Source organism: Triturus cristatus, chromosome 4_2, assembly GCF_964204655.1.
Source record: "Triturus cristatus chromosome 4_2, aTriCri1.1, whole genome shotgun sequence".
Taxonomy (NCBI): Eukaryota; Metazoa; Chordata; class Amphibia; order Caudata; family Salamandridae; genus Triturus; species Triturus cristatus.
In genome coordinates, this window is record NC_140586.1 from 602,309,604 (window position 1) to 602,330,353 (window position 20,750).

The 20,750-nt window shown below is 42.4% G+C and overlaps 1 protein-coding gene across 3 annotated transcripts in view; it reads right to left on the reverse strand.

Annotated features, from left to right (window-relative positions):
• The window catches only part of FPGT (fucose-1-phosphate guanylyltransferase), a 98,161-nt gene that overhangs the window by 36,050 nt on the left and 41,361 nt on the right, over positions 1-20,750 (reverse strand). For all 3 annotated transcript variants that reach the window (XM_085602278.1, XM_085602277.1, XM_085602279.1), the window contains one exon: positions 20,581-20,673. In XM_085602278.1, the coding sequence (XP_085458404.1) occupies positions 20,581-20,673 (93 nt within the window). The remainder of the gene's footprint in view (positions 1-20,580; positions 20,674-20,750) is intronic.

The window sequence follows — 20,750 nt, forward strand, 5'->3', positions numbered from 1 at the left end:
ACAGCGGATAATCAATATGCCAATCAGGAATCAGAGGCAATTAACTGAAGTACAGAAAACGGTGGTTCACTAGGAACTTATTTAAGAAAACTAATAACAATCCATATTTGTGCCAATCATCATATTTTAAAAATTATCAAGCATGGCCAAGATTAGTGTAATCAATACATTCCCTAGGATAAAGTTGATTAAATGAAACTCCTTGATAAGAAGGGGGTCTAAATGAGGATTACTTATTATAACTTGACCAACTGTTTGAGTGGTCACCAATTTAATAACTGTCCTCCTGAAGTCCTAAGTATGTATGTACATTTTCACACTTACTTCAAACAAACAAAGACTGTTAGGCCTCTTTCCACAAAAAAAGGTTTCACAATGAACTCTTCATAACTACTTGATCACTACTGGTAGCCACCTAAAAGATAAAATCACTCTAGACCTCAGATGAAAATATAATGTATTCCTCTACTGCTTCCACCTACCCCGCATTGAGCCAGCGACAGTCGGCATGTGTGCATAATAGTATTTACTGCTGCAGAAAACCATAAGATAACACACAACTACAGGTCTACAGCCAGGTCATGCTGTATACTGGAAGGAAGGGTCACCAATTTCCCAAACATCTACAGAAGAATGGACTATTCCGTTATTATCAGTCACAACCCAGAACAACAGACACCACTCAAACATCAGAGAAGAGCTAACTCTCAAAATGGGGGTGATGAGGAAGTGCTTATTTTGTTGGACCACACAGGAGCCAATGAGCCTATAAAACGCTGTTTGGTTTCTAGGTTCGCAGTCCATTCAATTGTTTCTGAACAAAACCATAATCAACAAGTTAAAGGTAGCCCCTTTCTCTAAAAAAAAAAAAACAATATCAAATGCATTCCTTCACCAAAACTTGTTGGACTAGCCAATCCTCTTCAACAGCTACATGACACCAATAATCTATGTTAGCATATGTATGTGGATAAACCAGGCTGTACTTCAAACTGAGGTGGAAGCTAGGGACAGGCACAAAGTGTACATCAACATTTGATGCATAGTTATTGGCTATGGATGAACTCCAGATAAGGGTGGATAGAAGCCAGTCAGTGGTTCTGATACTACCCGACTTACCAGCCACCTTTGAAAAGGTGAATCACGAAACATTACTGGCAAGACAAGCTATGAATGGAGTCAGTGACACAGTACTAATTGGATGTGCTGCTCATACCGGTCAGATCATTGCCAAGCAGTTTCCCTACCCACTTATTGCTCTGGTTTTAAAACTGCTGATAAAGGATTCCCACAAGGATCTGCACTGAGCCCAATTCTTTATAATATTTATATGAGAGCTCTAATAACACTTATCAAATCCCATAACATCAGCCTTCCTAACTATGTGATGACACACAAAAGATTCTGTCTATAGAAAGCATTAAGACTTATGTTTTAGACTCCTTCCACAATTGTAAAAGCATCAAATGGCTTGACAAGAATTCCTTAAAATGTAATGGGGACACAACTGAGTTTCTGTGCTATTTAGCTAACAGAGTCCCCATGAAACCCTCCTCGAATTTCTGGCCACTGACAAGTGATGATGAGCTAAGACTTAGAGACAGTTCACAACCTGAAGGTCATTTTTGACAACAAGCTGTCCGTGGAGAGCTATGTATATAAAGTTGCTGCTACCTGCTTTGCACTTCTCCGGGGTCTAAGGAAACTCCTGCCACGGTTTGCGTTCCCAAGCTAAAACATTGATTGTGTGAAGTGTTATATTAAGTAGGCTTCACTACTGCAATGTTTTGCTGTTAGGAATAGCGGATTATCTAGTAAATAAATTGTGCCGAGTTCAAGCAACAGCTGCAAAGTTGGCATTAAACAGGCAAAGAATATCGTCTTACTCCAGCGCTATGAAGGAACTTCACTGGCTGCCGATTAAACAAAGGATAGCCTTCAAATCTCTGCATAGTTTTTAAAGCGCTAGAGGGCAAGGGACCTATACCCCTGTAAAATATATAAAAAAGATATGTCCAGGAGGAACCTAAACTCAGCAACAGCAAATCTCATCAGCGTGGTCAAGCTTTTATGGTCAGAGTGGCTCAGCTCCGCAATAAACTATCAGCAGCTCTAGATCTGAATCTGAACTACTGCCATAAAACCTGGCTCTTTCCCGTGTAATCAGCATCCACTGATCTGGCCGCTGTGGATAGCAGTGTACCCTAGTCTAGGTCCAGCGCAAGGATTCCTGTATGGCGACAATGCGCTCTATAAATAAATAAATAAATAAAACCTGGATTGCCTTAATGGCTCCTAGACAGAAATCCTGTGTATGGATCCAGGTGACCCAATATCAATACTCCTAACAGAATGTGTGAGGGTTTACGTTGCTTTACATTTACAAACGATGTCACCAATTACACTTTGTCTGATACAGTGCCCTGGGACAATGATTGTATGAATGCTTTCCTGGAGTTGAGAGAGAGTCTCTGTCACGCTCTTGCACTGGAATGCCTGACTACAAAAAAAGCATTTTCACATTTCTGGAGTGAAAGAGAAAGCCGTGCTATCTCAGTGTTGACTCACAATCATGGGGTGCCTGTAGACCAGTTGCCTATTTCTCAACTATTTTAGATCTAGTAGCGTTAGCGTTGCCCGGATGTTTCAAATCCGTTGCGGCAACCGGTGTCAGCAGAGAGAGATGCGAGAGCATTGTAATGGGTAACTATTTGACTGTTTATGTGCCACAGTCTTTTGAAATATTGTTGAGCAGAACACGTACTCAGCACTTGACAAATAGTAGGCTCACTAGGTATGAGCAAACTATCTTGGCTGCTGAGACTGTAACCCTGAAGATGTGTTCAGTTCTCAACCCTGCTACTTTACTCCCATTACCTGATTGTGATGCAGATGAGACCGAAGTAGAACATGACTGTCTTGATGTCACTGAACTGTGCACCAAGCTGCGTCTTGCTATAACGTACAAGCCATTATCCGAGTCTGATTACACCCTATTTGTGGATGGCACCTATCTAAGGGACAATGAGGGAAATGTGAGGGCTTGCTATGCTGTCTAAATTGTCACAGGAGTGGTGGAAGCTGCCTGGCTTCAAGGAGTATTCTCTGCGCAGGAGGCCGCGTTGATCGCTCTTATGCGAGCATGCTGTGCTTCAAACCAGCTCAGTGTGACAATATTCCCCAATAGCCAGTATGGCTTTGGTGTTGTTCACGACTTTGGACAGTTATGGTCTCAATCGGGATTCGTGCCCTCATCAGAGTACCCCATCCGCAATTGAGAAAATGTGAGAAAACTATTAGAGGCTCTACAAATGCCTAACCAGATTGCACTTGTCGAATGCTCTGCGCATTGTAAGGGAGAAAATGTTGTTACAGTTGGAAATCGTTATGCAGATGAGGTTGCACGTTATTTTGCCCTAAATATTTGCACTTTCAATGGTGAATACAGAAATACGACCAATTTCAACCTTTTGATGACCATTGCTGATACATGGGATGAAGTGAAGAGATTGCAAGAGGAAGTTACTGAGGAAGGACAGCAGAGTTTGATTAGTGCAAGATGTGTGAAACGGGAGGATGACATTTGGATTTCAGGAAATGGGAGACCAGTACTGCCAATAGTTTGTTGCCACCAATGGCGAGGCATTATTATAGCCTTATAGCCCGCCGTAGCGGGCTATACCGGCTGTTAAAGGCCTGCTGCAGCGTTAAAGGCCCGAGCCGAAGGCGAGGGACTTTAACAAAGCAGAGGGACTTTAAAAGCCGGTATAGCCCTGCTACGAAGGGCTATAAGGCTATTAGAACATTCTGCCACTAGAGGGCCTTCAGGGAGCGCGAGGGAACTGAAATCCCCTCAGGCTCCCTGAAGTCTTTGTTCACAGCCAGAGCTGTGAACAAAGACACATTGGAATGTTGGTGCTCCGGGCTTATACCAGCCATTATAAGCCCGGAGCACTCCATTGTTTTCAATGGAGCTCCCAACATTCCAATGTTCTAATATGGGTCAACGCATGTAGGAAGAGACGCCATGGTGAGGTTGTTTAGACAAATCTGGTTAAACCCAAAGTAGCGAGTGATGGCTGAGGCATTGTGTCATAGATGTATGACTTGTCGACAACTGAATGTGGGGAAAAGGACTACTGTTACACCAGGTAGGTCGCTCCCCCTCCGCACTGCACCGCCTGTGTGTCCCTGCCCCAGCTGCCGCTGCTGCTGAGGAAGTTCGAGGCCCTCCACCACCCGCAGGCTACCACCTGCGCCTCATCCCTGGTGGCCAGTGGTAGGCCATAGGTTTGTTCATCTTCCGCTCTATTGTTTGATTGTATTGCCTGTATTTCATTGTTGTGTCTATGACTGCTGTTGTTCTGTCTTCCCCCGCTGCCTGTTCGTGGTCCGTGCCCGTTTTCCTCCCTCTGTTCCCCTTGATGTCCCTGTGTCTCTGCCCAGTTTTTCCTTCTGTACACCTCGCTGCCCCTGTGTCTCTGCCCGGTTTTTCCTCTGTACCCCTCGCTGCCCCCGTGTCTCTGCCCGGTTTTTCCTTCTGTACCCCTCGCTGCCCCCGTGCCTCTGTTTCTCAGCTGCCTCTGTTTTTCTGTGCCCTCTTGCCTTCTGTGACACTCGTTTTTCCTGTATTTCTCTGCCCTTTTTGGCCTCTGTGCCACTCATTTTTCTTGTATTTCTGTGCCCTTTTGCCTTCTGTGACACTCATCTTTCCTGTATTTCTCTGCCCTTTTTGCATTCTGTGCTACTCGTTTTTCCTGTATTTCTCTGCCTTTTTTGCCTTCTGTGCCACTCGTTTTTTCTGTATTTCTCTGCCCTTTTTGCCTTCTGTGCCACTCGTTTTTCCTGTATTTCTGTGCCCTCTCACCTTCTGAGAAACTCGTTTTTCCTGAATTTCTCTGCCCTTTTTGCCTTCTGTGCCACTTGTTTTTCCTGTATTTCCACCCACCGAACCCTCCAACGCCGACGACGCTGCCCACAGCCTCAGACGCTGGATCAAGGACTGCGCCAACACCCTTGCCCTGCTGAAGAAACCCCCCCACAGAGACACCAGCAAAAGGGCCAGCTGGTTCACCCCAGAACTCCTTGCCTCCAAGCAAGCCTGCTGGAAACTAGAGAAGGAATGGTCCAGAGAACAAACTCCGGACAGCCACGCAGCACACAAGGTCGCCATCAGCAACCACAACCACCTCATCAGGGCGGCCAAGAGGACCTCCCTCACACAATAGCAAGGAGCTCTTCAACAACGTGAAGGAACTCTCCAACCCCAGCTCCAACACCAACGACATCCTGCCGTCGCAAGCCCTGTGTGACTCCCTCGCCACCTTCTTCCACCGCAAGATAGCAGACATCCACGACAGCTTCAACACCCAGACAGCCCCAACAGACAGCAACACAGCAGACCCTCCGCACACCATCCACCACGACCCCCTGCTAGCCTGGGCCAGCGTGAGCGTCGATGACACCATCAAGACCATGAGCACAATCCACTCCGGCTCTCCGTCAGACCCATTCCCGCACCACGTCTTCAACAAAGCAAGCAGCTCCATCACACCCAACCTGCGCAACGTCATCAACCTCTCCCTCGAGACCGCGACCTTCCCAGAGAGCTGGAAACACGCCAAGATAAACGCCCTACTCAAAAAATCTGAGGCAGACCCAAGAGACCTCAAGAACTTCCGGCCCATCTCTCTGCGCCCCTTCATCTGTGGCATACCCCAGGGATCCTCCCTCAGCCCGACACTGTTAAACATTTACATGGCCCCGCTCACACACGTCGCCCGACAGCACAACCTCAACATAATCTCCTACGCAGACGACACTCAACTGAGCCTCTCCCTCACCAAGGACCCCATCACCGCCAAAGCCAACCTCCATGAAGGAATGAAGGCCGTCGCCAACTGGATGAAGATCAGCCCCCTGAAGCTGAACTCGGACAAGACGGAGGTCCTCATCCTTGGCTCCAACCCCTCAGCCTGGACAACTCCTGGTGGCCGACGGCACTGGGGGCAGCCCCGACACCCACCGACCATGCACGCAACCTGGGAATCATCCTCGACTCAACGCTCTCAATGACCAAGCAAGTCAACGCCGTCTCCTCCTCCTGCTTCAACACCCTCTGCATGCTCCGCAAGATCTACAGATGGATCCCGACAAATACAAGAAAGACAGTCACCCAGGCCCTCATCAGCAGCAGACTGGACTACGGAAACGCCCTCTACGCGGGAGCCCCGACCAAGCTCATCAAACGACTACAACGCATCCAAAACGCCTCAGCACGACTGATCCTCGACGTACCACGACACGACCACATCACCCCCCACTTGAGAAACCTGCACTGGCTCCCCGTCAACAAGAGGATATCCTTCAAGCTCCACATCCACGCACACAAAGCACTCCACAAGACCAGCCTAGCCTACCTCAACAGACGGCTCTCCTTCTACATCCCCAACCGCCAGCTACGCTCCACTGACCTCTCACTCGCCACTGTCCCACACATCCGAAGAACAACCACCGGCGGGAGATCCTTCTCCCACCTTGCCGCCAAGACATGGAACACCCTCCCACTGAGCCTACGACAGACCCAAGACCTGCTGACCTTCAGGAGGAAACTCAAGACCTAGCTGTTCGATCAGTAGCGCCCCCCTCGCGGGTATGTAGTGTGCTTTACAAATGATTAATTGATTGATTGATTGATTGGGTCATATAGGGAAATCTGAAGGTTCTTCTAACAGGATGCAGTTGGATTTTGTTGAAATGCCAGTATGCAATTGATTGACGTACATCTTAGTAGTGGCATGCATTTTCTCACGTTGGGTGGAAGCTTATCCAACTAGGAAATATGATAGCCTCATGGTATCTAAGCTTTTAATAAGGGAACTCATTCTGCAGCATTGCAGGTGGAGCAGAGACTGCATTGCAGTTATAGTCCAGAAGTTTCAGGAATCGTGGAACACGTCAATAACACTATGAAATCAAGGTAGGCTAAAGTGGGTGCTTTGACGTCTCTGAAATGGCCTGAAACTTTGCCTCTTGTGATGAGTCTTCACAGTGTACCTGATCGAAGAACAGGATTCTCGCTCCATGATACCATCATGGGAAGGGCTATGCAATTGCCAGCTGTGCCTGTGAATATGTTTGTAAACATCACAGATGATTTGGTGCTCGACTACGGTAAAGGATTGGCTGACATGGTTCGTTCTGTATCTCACCAGGTTGAAGCTGCTACAGCCCCACCACATTTCAGGAGCAGTGTCTTGACCTTAGTCCCCGAGACTGGGTTGTTGTGAAAAAGCAGGTGAGAAAGAAATGTCTACAGCCTTGTTGGCGTGGTCCATACACAAATCAGAAGCTGAAGCTGACTCAGAGGAAGCTGACACGGTTGAGGTGACTGAGTCAGATCCCGACCCCTAACCAAGGAACTAGTGCTGTGGGGCCACGAGTTGGACTGGAAGAAAGCTGGCTAAGAAATCCAACTGAGGAGAAGATTGCAGTTGTCTTCTGAAAGAACGCTTGAACCCATAGCTGAACCATCTCGAGAATCTGAGCTGAGTGGAGACGAAAGTCAAGGGCCTGATCTAAGAAGGTCCAAGAGATCGAGGGCACCGCAGCGGGGATTTTCTTCTCCTGTGTGGACTTATCTTGCTCCAGATGACACTGAGGGCGTATTTTGAAAATTCTGGGATAATAGTTAAGATTCTTCTGAAGCTTTCAGAGCTTGATCTGAACTTTCTTCTTACGTTTGAACTGCTTTACCTGAAAATACTGAGTGCCTTGATACACCTAGTACTGAATGAAGCTGAATTTCCTCTATTGGGATTCAAGGGAAATTCCTGTGCTTGTTGATGGACTGAAAATAACGATATTAGAAATGCTCATTAATGAACTTATTCTCTTTACCTTCAAAGATGTAGAATGAACTTTGTTGAGTTGCTTAAGAAGATTACATAGGCCAGAGTGGAAGAAGAACAAAATTAGTGTGCAATCTAGAAGAACACGGAGTACAGCTAGGGAACCCTCACGAGATTGAACATACATTTGTAAATAAATCTGATATAGATATACAGTTTGCACAGGTGGAGATCAACAGAAAAGATTCTGTTGCTACTATTTCTCTACCCACTTGGTCTGCGTCAGAAAAGGATGGAAACTAGTAATTTTAACCATAGATGTAGGTAAAGAGTAGGTGTAATAATAACAATTGTAATGTTGGGTTTAATAATACTGCTTGTAGGATTATATTCAGATTCCACTAGCGCTGTTGAAGAGAAACATACACCAGAGCAGAAATCATCCCAAAAAATAGATTGAGGTTTGTACTCATTAAGAGAGCAGCACTGGCATGTAGATTTATCTAGAGATTACACATTAAACCCTTACACTAAATTGCTTTATGAGTAAGTCGATACGATGGAAGACAGAGGTTACTACGTTTGCATGTCATTAGCTGCTTCAGTAGTTGAAGACATTACTTACCATCATATACCACTGACATATGGTATCACTTGTACTTTACTGTTGAGCATTTTCTATGGAAAGGTTAATTGCCAGTATTAGTATTCTAACTATGATTTAGTTCTTTCAGAAGTTCCTTTATTCAAACACTTGAATAGACATTCATATAATTAAATTACTGAAACTGTCAGCAGATATTTGGTCGCGATTAAAACGTTTGATACTGCTTATGCACGTAGAAACCATTTAACCTGTATTCTCACTGACATTGAAAATAAATTCTTAAATCAAATAGAAGATAGGTATAGAGAAGAAAAGACTAATGCAACTAAAGAGACATTTTCCCAATTGGTCACAAGAAGAAAAGGATCATCAGACAGCGGGAAATACTGGAGCTTTGACATTAGATTGGCAGCACCAAGAGAAACTGTGCATACAGAATGATAAAAATGAATAGGATACTATCTTTCTAGGGAAGAGTGAATGTGATCACACCTTTGAGGTCTGAGGATCTTGGAAGCTGTTTTTGGATGATGGTCCTGTAATTCCTGGAGTTTATTTTATTTGTGGAAAGAAATTTAAATTGTCTAATAAATGGCATGGCACATGTTATCTAGGAGTAGTGTTTCCAAAGATCTATCATGTAGAAAAGTTTGATCATCCAGTTTGGAAGGAAAAAGCTAGGTCCAAACGAGGAGCCAGTGCTGGAGAAATTGTGGGAGACATTTTTGGCGAAATAATACCAAATGTGAGTGTGATATTAGAATCAGGAAGTTATCTACTATAGTTGATAGGTTATCCACCAGTACTGCTGGCACTTTATTGTTTGTAAAAACTAAAATGGTTGCTATTAGACTATGATTTTGCAGAATCGTTTGCTGTAGAAGATATTCTGCTCGTAAAAGAAGGCAGAATCTGCCGGATGTTGACGGTTCAACAATTTTGGACTTATATTCCAGATAAAAGAAACGATTTACAGAAATCTATAAAGAATATTACTGACATCCAAAAGTAATTGACTGGACTGGCACCCGCAGGTGTTTGGGATTCAGATGAAATCTGATTTAGTACTATCAGTAGATGGTTGGCGAACTTTATCAGCAACATATTTGGTTCCACCTTAAAGCCTCTGTTGATCATTGCTCTTTGTGCAGTGGTTGGGATGTTGACAGTGAAAGTGTACCGGAGATTTAAGGCAAAGAAAGGCATATCCCGCAAAAGAGAAGATATAGAGCTGGAGAAGTAGAGTGATTATTATAATTAGATGAAACGTTTGGAGGAATTCAGACAAAAATCAATTGCCACGACAAAGGTTTAGATTGGTCTATTTTATAGGATCAAAAGATAAGATTAAGAGATTATATGATGTCTTGATACGCATCAGAGCAGCGTAATTTTTATCCCATCCTGAGATACAGTAGGAGTGCATCATATTCATGTGTAGTCAGCACTCGAATACATTAGTAACAAAAGATGGGGGCATTGTATAGTTAAAGTACTCCACGTAAAAACTAATGAGATTTATAACTTGTGTGCATAGAAATGTGACTAATAAAGGTCTTTGCAACATTTACATATTAATATTCTAGAGGAAATTAAAGTTTAGATGTGTCTTATTGCGAAGCTAATGAAATAATGTGTATGTGAAGAGTAATGTTTAAGCATTTATACGTGTAACAGGAAATAATATTCATGTTGGTGTAATTCAAAATTACATTTTTGTAATCTTTTTGCAATTTATTCATACGTTAAGAAACTGGATTTGCTATGTGTGAAGAAATGCGCATGTATATGCAACCCTGCGCACTATTAAGTTAACAATTTTGGGCCTCAAGAACTGTTTCAGTATGAGCTCCTATTTAAAGTTGAACATTGTAATTCATATTTAACCTTCAATGTAGAATGTTTATGTATTTTTGTTTCTACTGCAGGCGTGGACAAAGCCTTATTAGCTAGACACAAAAGGGTTTTGTTTTAATTAGATAGAAAGGTATGAGTAGATGGATCTTGGCAAGGAGAATTGCGGTAACGAGCAAAGAGGTGAGTTGTCATGAAGGAGGAGAAGAATAGCCAAAGATGAATTAAGTAGCAATTTATTGATGTAGGAAAGGTGTTGCCAGTAACCAATTTGTGTTGGAATTGTGGAAATATACTGGGCCTGAACATGTTAATTACCTTGACTGCAACTAATGTATTCTGCTGTAACGTAGTGAGGGTCAGAGAGACATCTTAGGACTTCATGAGGTACAGACCTCTGCTTCTGGTTTGAGTGGCTTCAAGCTAATTGACCCTTAGTTGGAGCTTATTCTACTGAATACTGACAGCTGACACCTTTCTATTTTTCATTTTTAGGTCTCGCTGAGTCAGCGCGCATGTGCTGCTCGGAGAGACTTTAGCAGGTGAGTTTTCAAAGTGCTGCTGGCTGGCGACAAGCTTGCGTTCACGTGAGCATGCACGCGCCAGCCGCCATGTGTCTTACATCCGCCGTGCTTGATCGCGTCCGCGATCACTTTCACTTTCGCTGGCCGCGCGGCCCTGTCATTTTCACGGCCGCGCGGCCCTGTCATTTTCACGGCCGCGCAGCCAATGCTTGTTAATTGTTTGTAATTGAGCTGTGACACTTGCAGGCAAACCAATTGCTTCATATTATGTGAGTTTGCATTATGCTTTTGAAGTGCTTTCATGTTCGCTTTATAAAATTCCTTATAAAGACAACATACCCAGAAAGAAAATCAGGACTACACGTATTGGAACGTAAAGCACCTGGGGCCGGTGACGAGGCACAATTTAAGAGTTCTATTTCCACAGTACTGTTTTCATAAAGTGCATCAAAGTTTTCAACAAGACGACAAAGTTGTTTTAAAGTGGCTTCCAAGTTCAAGAGTTGAAATTCGGAATAAAAACATTCAGAATATCCCGTTTGACGAGTCCCTGGAGGAGAGTTGAATTTTTTTCAACTACAAGTTAATACCACGATGCAAAATTATGCTTGTCAGATCGTCACCCTAGCGGTATTTCCTTCCATTTAACACTTACAAATGGTTTTTACTCGAACCAGCTTGTGACTGGCATAGAGCGGTTTTGAAATTCCAGTTGCTCCATTTACATCCTGGAACAACGTATTTGTGGTTAATGCAAGCTGTGCACACGTTTGATGGGTGTAAAATGCGTATTAGCATAAAAGAGGAGACAAAGAGGACTACCGCACCAAATTGAGGTCAGGACAGAACAGGAAACAATAACGAATTCAACAGATGATATTGGTGTAATGAACCTTTCTTCCTTACCACTAAATGAAGATATGGTGGAACTGTTAAAGAAAGGATTAAGTTTCAACCCCACTAATGAGGGTGATGTTTGTAATACTAAGGTAGATTTGTACAAATTCATTAGAAATCTGAAATTAAAAAGATTTTTTGAATTGAACCCTGTACCTAATAAAGCAAATGTACATATACCCACAGAGTCTCAGAATGTAAATTTCAGCATACAAGATGCATTGAATACACAATTACTTTTATCACTAGCAGACACGAAAGAAACCCCTCAACGTATGGAAATACTCTTACAGGAGTTAGATGTACAAACCGATTACTCACTTACTAGTGGGCTCCGATCCAAATCAAAGTGGACACCTACACTGACAGCTGATAACTCGATCGATACGTTTCACAAACTAATTCTTACCGACCTCAATAAGTTTGAAGATAAGATGAATCAAAAAAAGAAAATGAGATACTCAGACAATTTGTCTAAAGGTGAACGGGTGGCTTTGAAGGAACTTGCAACTAACAGAGATTTGATAATCATAGAGGCGGATAAAGGAGGTAACGTAGTGGTGATGAATAAGTGTGACTACAATGCAGAATTACTAACACAACTTAGTGATACAACGTGTTATGAACTACTACATCATAACCCGATAGGTCCCCTAACGGTACTGGTCAATAAGCACCTCACAAATTGGTACAATGACAGTCTGCTTACCCTAGAAGAAATGACATACCTCAAAGTTTTCAGACCTAATTACCCATGCATCTACACACTTCCTAAGGTACACAAACATCTCGCCTTTCCTCCGGGTAGACCCATAGTGGCAGGAATTGGAGGACCTACGGAGAGACTCGCGGAATACGTAGATATATTCCTGTCCCCACTAGTCAAGAATTTACCATCGTACATTAGGGACACGAAACACATTGTGAATATACTATCAGATCTTAGATGGGAGGAAGGTATGATCCTAGTCACGATGGATGTTGTGTCGCTTTATACAAGCATCGAACTTGATTTGGGTATCAAGACCCTAGAAACCTTTCTTTTTAGAAGAGCGGCGTCTCAATGGAAACATACGGAGATGCTGGTTGATATGATGCGTATCATCCTGAACAATAATGTCTTTCTATTTAATTCCCAATGGTTTAGACAAAAGAAGGGAGTCGCCATGGGTTCTAAATTTTCTCCTAGCTTTGCTAATTTGTTTATGGGTAAGTTGGAAGAAGACTGGATATGGGGGCCTGGAGGAGGCAGGTTTCAAGATCACATACTCTATTGGGGGCGCTACATTGATGATTGCCTGATGATTTGGACGGGTACCCCAGAGGTCTTGGCGGAATTTTTCACATACCTGAACTCAAATAACCTATACATGCAGTTTACACAGGTCTCAAGTGACACATGTATCACCTTTCTGGACATTGAGATTTTTATCAAAGATAATAATCTACATACCAAATTGTATAGGAAAGACACCGCGTGTAATGCAATCCTACACGCTAGCAGTGCACATCCACCACATCAGATTAATGCCATTCCGTTTGGGGAATTTACCAGGGCCAGACGCAATTGTAGCAATGACACAGATTTTGTTTCCTGCTTACACGATATGGGTGCCAGATTTATACAAAGAGGGTATCACAAATCGACCATACAAAGAGCAGAAAGCAGAATTAGGAACATAGACCGAATTAATACTATCCTAGACAAAGAGGTGAAAAGCACGGACACAGTGGTTAGATTGATCACCAACTATGATACGTACAGCAGGGCTCTCTTTAAGAGCATGAAGAAACACTGGTATATTCTGACTAGCGATTCCTCTCTTACTAAATCTGTCCGTAATAAACCACTGATCACTTACCGCAGGGGCCAAACACTTAGAACCCGTCTCAGTCCTAGCTACACTTGTAATGTAACCCAAAACACTTGGTTGACTGCAAGATCGATTGGCTTTTTCAAATGCGGGTGTTGTGGTACATGTAGATGGGCAGAAGACAGGAAGAAAGATTTTGAAGGCCCCAATAAGACATATGACATAAGAGTGAACATAAACTGCAACAGTAAATTTGTGGTTTATGTACTGGAATGCACATGTGGGGGCAAATATGTGGGCAGTACCATTAGGAGCCTAAAAGAAAGAATTGGGGAACACATTAGGGCTCTGAAACACAAGGATTCGAGATACCCCATGGCATTGCATGTTTGGGAATGTCCCACACAAGATGCAAGTAAGAAGTTTAAGTTCTACGGAATTGATATCTGTAAACAAAACCCCAGAGGGGGCAATAGGGAGCTGAATTTGAGGAGGCTTGAAGCTTTTTGGATTATGCGTTTACGCACTCATGACCTAGGTTTTAACAGCGATAGTGAGATGCACTATTTCCTAGGAAGCTGAAATACTAAATGAATACAAACGGGATTTCATTCTAGTACGCCTCCCAAGGGATTGTGATTTTCTTACAATTAACAAAAGAACGCCATATATTAATATCCAGGTGTGTTCTCAATTACATGCATATAGAATTATTTACCGGGTATCGTAATACTGTCTCATAGGGAATTAGAATTAATTGCGGACATTCTCATCAGGACTGTATGTAATATCACTTTTTATAGGTGTGTTTATCTTTACATGCAATTCGTGATCCTGTTTTCGTGTTGACAATATCATATGTGTCTTTCTTACACTATTAAGTGAATGACTCTTAGGCTTGGAATTTTTCCTATTAGAAACATGGGGAATTTCAGCTGCTATTATTTTCACCCTTTGTGTCATAGTCAACAGTAATGACATGTGATCTCGTTGCCTTATCTGTTCCGCCTTTAAGAATTACAATGATTCTGGAATGTTGGCGTTTTGTCAATTTATATCTTATATAACACCTAGTTTTGACTTTTCCTGTATGTGTTAGAGCATCTTGACTTTTCATGTAAAAACTATAAAAAAATGTCTATTCCTAGTAACTTCTAATTATCTTTTAAATTTATGCCACTTGACAAAAACCGGGATGTGCTGCACGTAACGTTACGCATGCGCACTATCACCATACACGATCTAGTGTCTTGACTGATGCACACGTTCTAGTTTTTTGACTGACGCACAATTTCTAGTGTTTTTACGGACGCACACGTTAAAAGGAACTTCCGGGTATGCGCACGCTGCAAACACTGAAAGTAATTCACGCGAGTTGATGGAGGCTTAAGACTTCGGGATGTACTCGTCCTAGGTAAGGGGGAGCCTTTACTTATTTGGACTTCATTTGGATAGATATAATTCGGATTACGTAGTTCACAATAGAGGGGTTTATATTTACTATATGCACCTTACAGATTTGAAGCGGCTTGTATTGGCAACACTTGAATGGCCATTTATTTGTTGGAGGACGTAGACGGTTCACATTATCCGTTAAGACCTACCGGGTCGGAATTATCACCGTTTTCAAGGTAAGCCTCAATTGGTTTTACCTTCAAGAGTTATTGATATGCGTCTCACACTTGATAATCTGAGAACATGTAAAGCTTGATGTTCCCTTACGGCTACTGATTTTCTTCCTGACCAATAGGTCTGATATACCTGCTACACATATAGACGGTAGGGGTTTCAACAAACCGTTTGCATGTTTTCTTATAGATGTGGGGCATTATTAATACCCCTTAATCACGTGACGCGAATAGACACAGTTTCACTTTGTTACATACAATAGATTCACAATAGATGGTTCACTTATCGGGATATGTGTTTGCAGTTGGTCATATCGGCACTTAACATTCTTTTAGAACTCTACAACTCTATGCATGTCGAATATCACACCATTTCTCGGTGTTTTGTCCAGTTTTGCAGACGTGAATCCTAATAATTATGGTTTTCACTGATTGAGTGTTTTGATTTCCAGTCATAAGGGAATTTATTCTTCTTATATGTTATTTGTGCATATTCACTGAATTTGATTTCAATCTTTTATTCCGGATCCCTTAACAGGATGCAATCACTTTTTAACAGGTGCCTTTTCCCAGCAAACACAAATGAATTTCTAAGAACTGACATGTCTGAAATGTAATTTAAAGAATTTGCTTGTGATACGTACTTCATGTATGTTTTTTCACCAGCCCTGAAGAAGTCTGGGGTTTTAGCCCTTTGACGAAACACGTGTTGGCTGGTTGGATCTCCTAACTCTCCATAAACAGCGAGACTGAATATAATCCTGTTTCCTGTGGTCCATTGTTTTGACAACTGCTTTGTTCAATGATTGTTTATCGATATTTTATGCTAATACGCATTTTACACCCATCAAACGTGTGCACAGCTTGCATTTTGTTCGTACGAGTGGGCTTTTGGTCCACCATTGGAGGGTTTTAGGGGTAAATTTTCCCTCTCCTGTGGCACCGTTGCAGATTTATTCAGGCTCATACATCAACGTGATCTACAGTGCGCTCAGTAGGGACCTGACATTAAAATAACACCCCCTTATTTTGTTTCAACGTATTTGTGGTTAATTGTGCTTATCGGTTCAGTTGCTCAATGTATTTAAGAAGTGAACGTTCCCTCCGTGCTCCACACGACAGCCAGCCAGGAGCCCGACAGCCAGCCAATGTCAACACTTACAGTTCATGTCACGTGTGACATTTTCAGCCAAGCCTGGAATTCTTTGCCAACTGCGCTTACATTCTGGTACTTTATGTTATGTTATGTTATGTTATAGAGACTTGTAAAGCGCGTGATTACCAAGTAGGTGTCCTAGTCCTAGTTTTCGTTTCTACCCCACTACCCTACTACCCACTACCCCACTACCCCTCTACTACCTCACTACATCTCTACTACCCCATTACTACCCCACTACCCTACTTCCCCCCTACTACCACACTACCCCTCTACTCCTCTACTACCCCTCTACCCCACCACCCCAACCCTCTACCCTACTATCTTACTACCCCTCTACAACCCCACTGCCCTACTACCCCTCTACTACCCCACTGCCCTACTACCCCTCTACTACCCAACTACCCTACTACCTCTCTACTACCCTACTTGCCCAATACCCCTTTACTACCCCTCTACTACCCCACTACCCCTCTACTACCCCACTACCCCTCTATTACCCCTCTACTACCCCACTACCCCTCTACTACCCCACTATCCTACTACCCTGCTACCCCTCCACTACCCCACTACCCTACTACCCCACTACCCCTACTACCCTACTCCCCCACTACCCCCTGCTAGCCCTCTACTACCCCACAACCCCACTCCCCCTCACTACCCTACTACCCTGCTACCCCACTACCCTACTACCCATCTATTACCCCTCTACCCCACCCCTTTACTACCCCTCTACCCTACTACCCCTCTACTACCTCATTACCCAATTACCCCTCTACTACCCCTCTACTACCCCACTACCCCCTACTACCCCGCTACACCTCTACCCTTCTACCCCACCCCTCTACTATCCCTCTACCCTACTACCCCTCTACTACCCCACTACCCTACTACCCCTCTATTACCCCACTTCCCTACTGCCCTACTACCTCTCTACTACCCCTCTGCTACCCCACGATCCTACTACCCCTCTACTAACCCACTACCCTACTACCCCTCTACTACCCTACAGCCCCTACTACCCCACTACCCCTCTACTACCCCACTACCCCTCTACTACCCCACTACCCCTCTACTACCCTACTACCCCACTACCACTCTACTACCCCACTACCCTACTACCCCCTACAACCAGCTGAAAAAAGACACCCTGATAGTGGTTAAACACAAAGAAAAAGAAGCTCCTAAAAAATGAGCTGTTCATGCTCCAGGGAAGAGGCAAACACACAGAGGCAGGAAGCCTACAGCACCTGACCAATAAGAAACAAATGAGAGTGACAATATAAAGCCAACCATCTGTAAGCAATGGGCAGCCTCTAAGCCCACTGTGAGTAAACAAAAGGTCTCAAAGAGACAGCATATGTGCTGTGAAGGCGAGACATAAAAAGGAAACAGACTGATATATTTTGCAGTGTTCAGTTCATGACATCCACATACAAAGGAATATATTTGTGGAGCTTGGGAGACCAATCAAAAACATTTGCATTCCATAATGCTTCAAACCTTACTGAACTACACAATTCCCCAACTCCACTGTACATTATGCACACTAAGGGCCTTATGTAGGTGGGCTGGCATTTACCACTTCATAAATACCGAATCATACCGATTCGGTATTTATGAAGTGGTAAATACTATGTAGGTAATTGGTCGGTAAATATTACCGATTCAGAAAAATTCGGTAATTACCGAATCGGTAAATCGGTAAATACCGATTCGGTAATGGGGGAGCACATGCAAGGGTGGCAGGGTGTCACATTGACACCCCGTTGCACCCCTGATTCGGCCATGTGTGCACATGTGGCACACATACATGCCCTGAGGGCATGTGTGTCTGCCACATTGCACACATCTACGGGCAAAATATTGCATTTACACACATATTCGTCATTTACCACCAACTATTAGTTGGTGGTAAATAACGAATCCCCACACACACCACACAGTCCCCCTACATCTCATTTCTGTAATCGGAATTTACCGAATCGGTAAAATTACCGAATCTGTAATTTTACCGAATCGGTAATTTTACCGATTCGGTAAATTCCGAATACAGAAATTCTCCCCCTACATCTCGAAAGCCAAAATACCGGTCGGTAACGGTATAATTACCGAAAATCGGCTGTTACCGACCGGTATTTGGCTACCTACATGAGGCCCTAAATCTTTTTCAGAAGAACATCAGGTTGCCATTACCCCACAGACAACTTCATTAAAAATACTTATCAATATAAATCCCCAAAACTCATATTTTGCACTATCATATATTTGGGGCAAGAATATGCCCATTTGGAGTGCCTTACTGCTTCTAATCATAAACTTCATCACAGGAGCAGATTATACAACAATAATTGCTTACTTGCTTGAATTAATAACAAAATTAATAAATTAGCGGACATTGTTGTATATACCACAGCAGGTACTAGTTTGGCAACTTACCAGTAGTTCTAATACCTACTAGAAACAAGCATTGGCATAGCCAATAGGTCTCGCCTTTTGGACCTTATAAGTGTTTAGCCATGCAACAGTTGATGTTGTTGCACCAAGGATATTGTGCTGGATAACTAAACACTTATAAGGTCCCAAAGGCGAGACCTATTGGCTATGCCAATGTTTGTTACTCAATGCTTCTTCGTCTAGGGATCTCCCTTTTAAAGCAGTAGAGGGAAAGATAGCTTGCTCATGCCTACCTTTGAGAATAATTTGATGCAATTTAATGTCCATATCTATTTCTTTATTACTTGCATTATTATAATTGAACTAGTTGTATGCTGTTATTATATAGGATAAATCTCTTTAGGAGATTTGGACTCATTTTGTTTGTTCTGTATTCTATATGATAATATTAAGGTTGATGGATATTAATCTGTTGCTGAATTAACAATTGAACTTGATTATCCAAATCCTTTCTGTGGGGTAGTTATTATGTAACCAAATTGGTTATACTGTAATGAGATTTACTTGCAATTTTTACTCCCTCTTATCTCTCAAGCAGCTAAAAAGACCATCTGGTTGAGTAGGAATGTTTAATGGGCCCAAGCTCTCTCAACCCCAACCAAATCCTCCAGTTAGATATTCTGTAATGCTATTATAAGAAGCCCTCTGACACAAGGTTGTGAGCCCATCATGGGGAAACAACGAAATTAGGGAACATGACAAGACTCCCTGAGCATATGTCAAAGCAGGCCACAATTACAAGACATCATGCAGATTCTTCACTGTGGAGAGACACTGGACACAGCATGGCTTGAGCTAGTAAAATAACTGATATACGGAAAAAAACCAGTAAGAGAGTTATTTCATTGAGGAAGGAACAATATATTTCATGCCTGCAGTAGATTTGAAGGGAAGCACAACCTATGATAATGTAGAGCATAAAGAAAGTCAAGTTATTGCCCAGTAATGAGAGTGAAGAAAGACAGTCCCCATCCGTACTGCTATGTTGGAAGCACACACATGCAATAAATACAATATTTTGTAGAAAGAACACACACACACAGCCTGTCCTTTCTCCATGTTCACATAAAACATAACTAATCTATAATGATTAGTGAATTAGAATTGTACGTTGAAATACCATTACAACTAAAATGCCTCATGCTCTCTCACTAATATTAAACTCATGTTTTTTACATCACATCTTTTTACTGATGCCGATATTTCTTTAGATTTTGCTCTGAAGTACAGTGATATTACATCTTCATTCATCTTGCAGTTTAAATTATTTTTTTCGCAACATAGTAATTTTCAATATTTTCTTCAGATTTCTTCCGAATGTAGATGGTAATTTTCGAACGTGATAGAACACATTATTAGTAACATTTCGAGCTATAATCTCTCGGATTTGGAGAGCATTATTCAAATGCACCACTATTGTCAGTATTTAATATATGTATATGGGAAGTGGCAGATGATATGCGGTTCGTAATCTTCAATAACTGTACTGCACATATTAAGCGGGTTATTCTCCTGCTTCTTAACAAATCATTTGGGGAAACATTTTCGCATGATTTACTGGATATTTTAAGGCAACAATATTTCATGACCTTAAATCTACTAACGCTATAATTATTCCAAAAGCCTAATTTCATTTTTTTTTTCTCTGCTATATTTCACTATATGTGTAGCTGTATATAAATGTAGTCTAAATGTTCATGTCCACGTTTAGAATTTAGCTGAAAGCAATGAACCAAGTTTTGCGACAGATGAACATTAATAATAAATATATGTGAGCAGAAATATACAATTACCAGCATGAATCAAAAGGATAGTAAGATGATCCCACTGTCCACCATACAATTGTTCCAAACACATTAGTGCATAAAGTGTTGATCCTCCATTTCCTAAAAATTAAACACAAATGGAAAATATTAAACAACATTTATTGCAAAACTTGCAACACCAGAGTATAACTTAAACA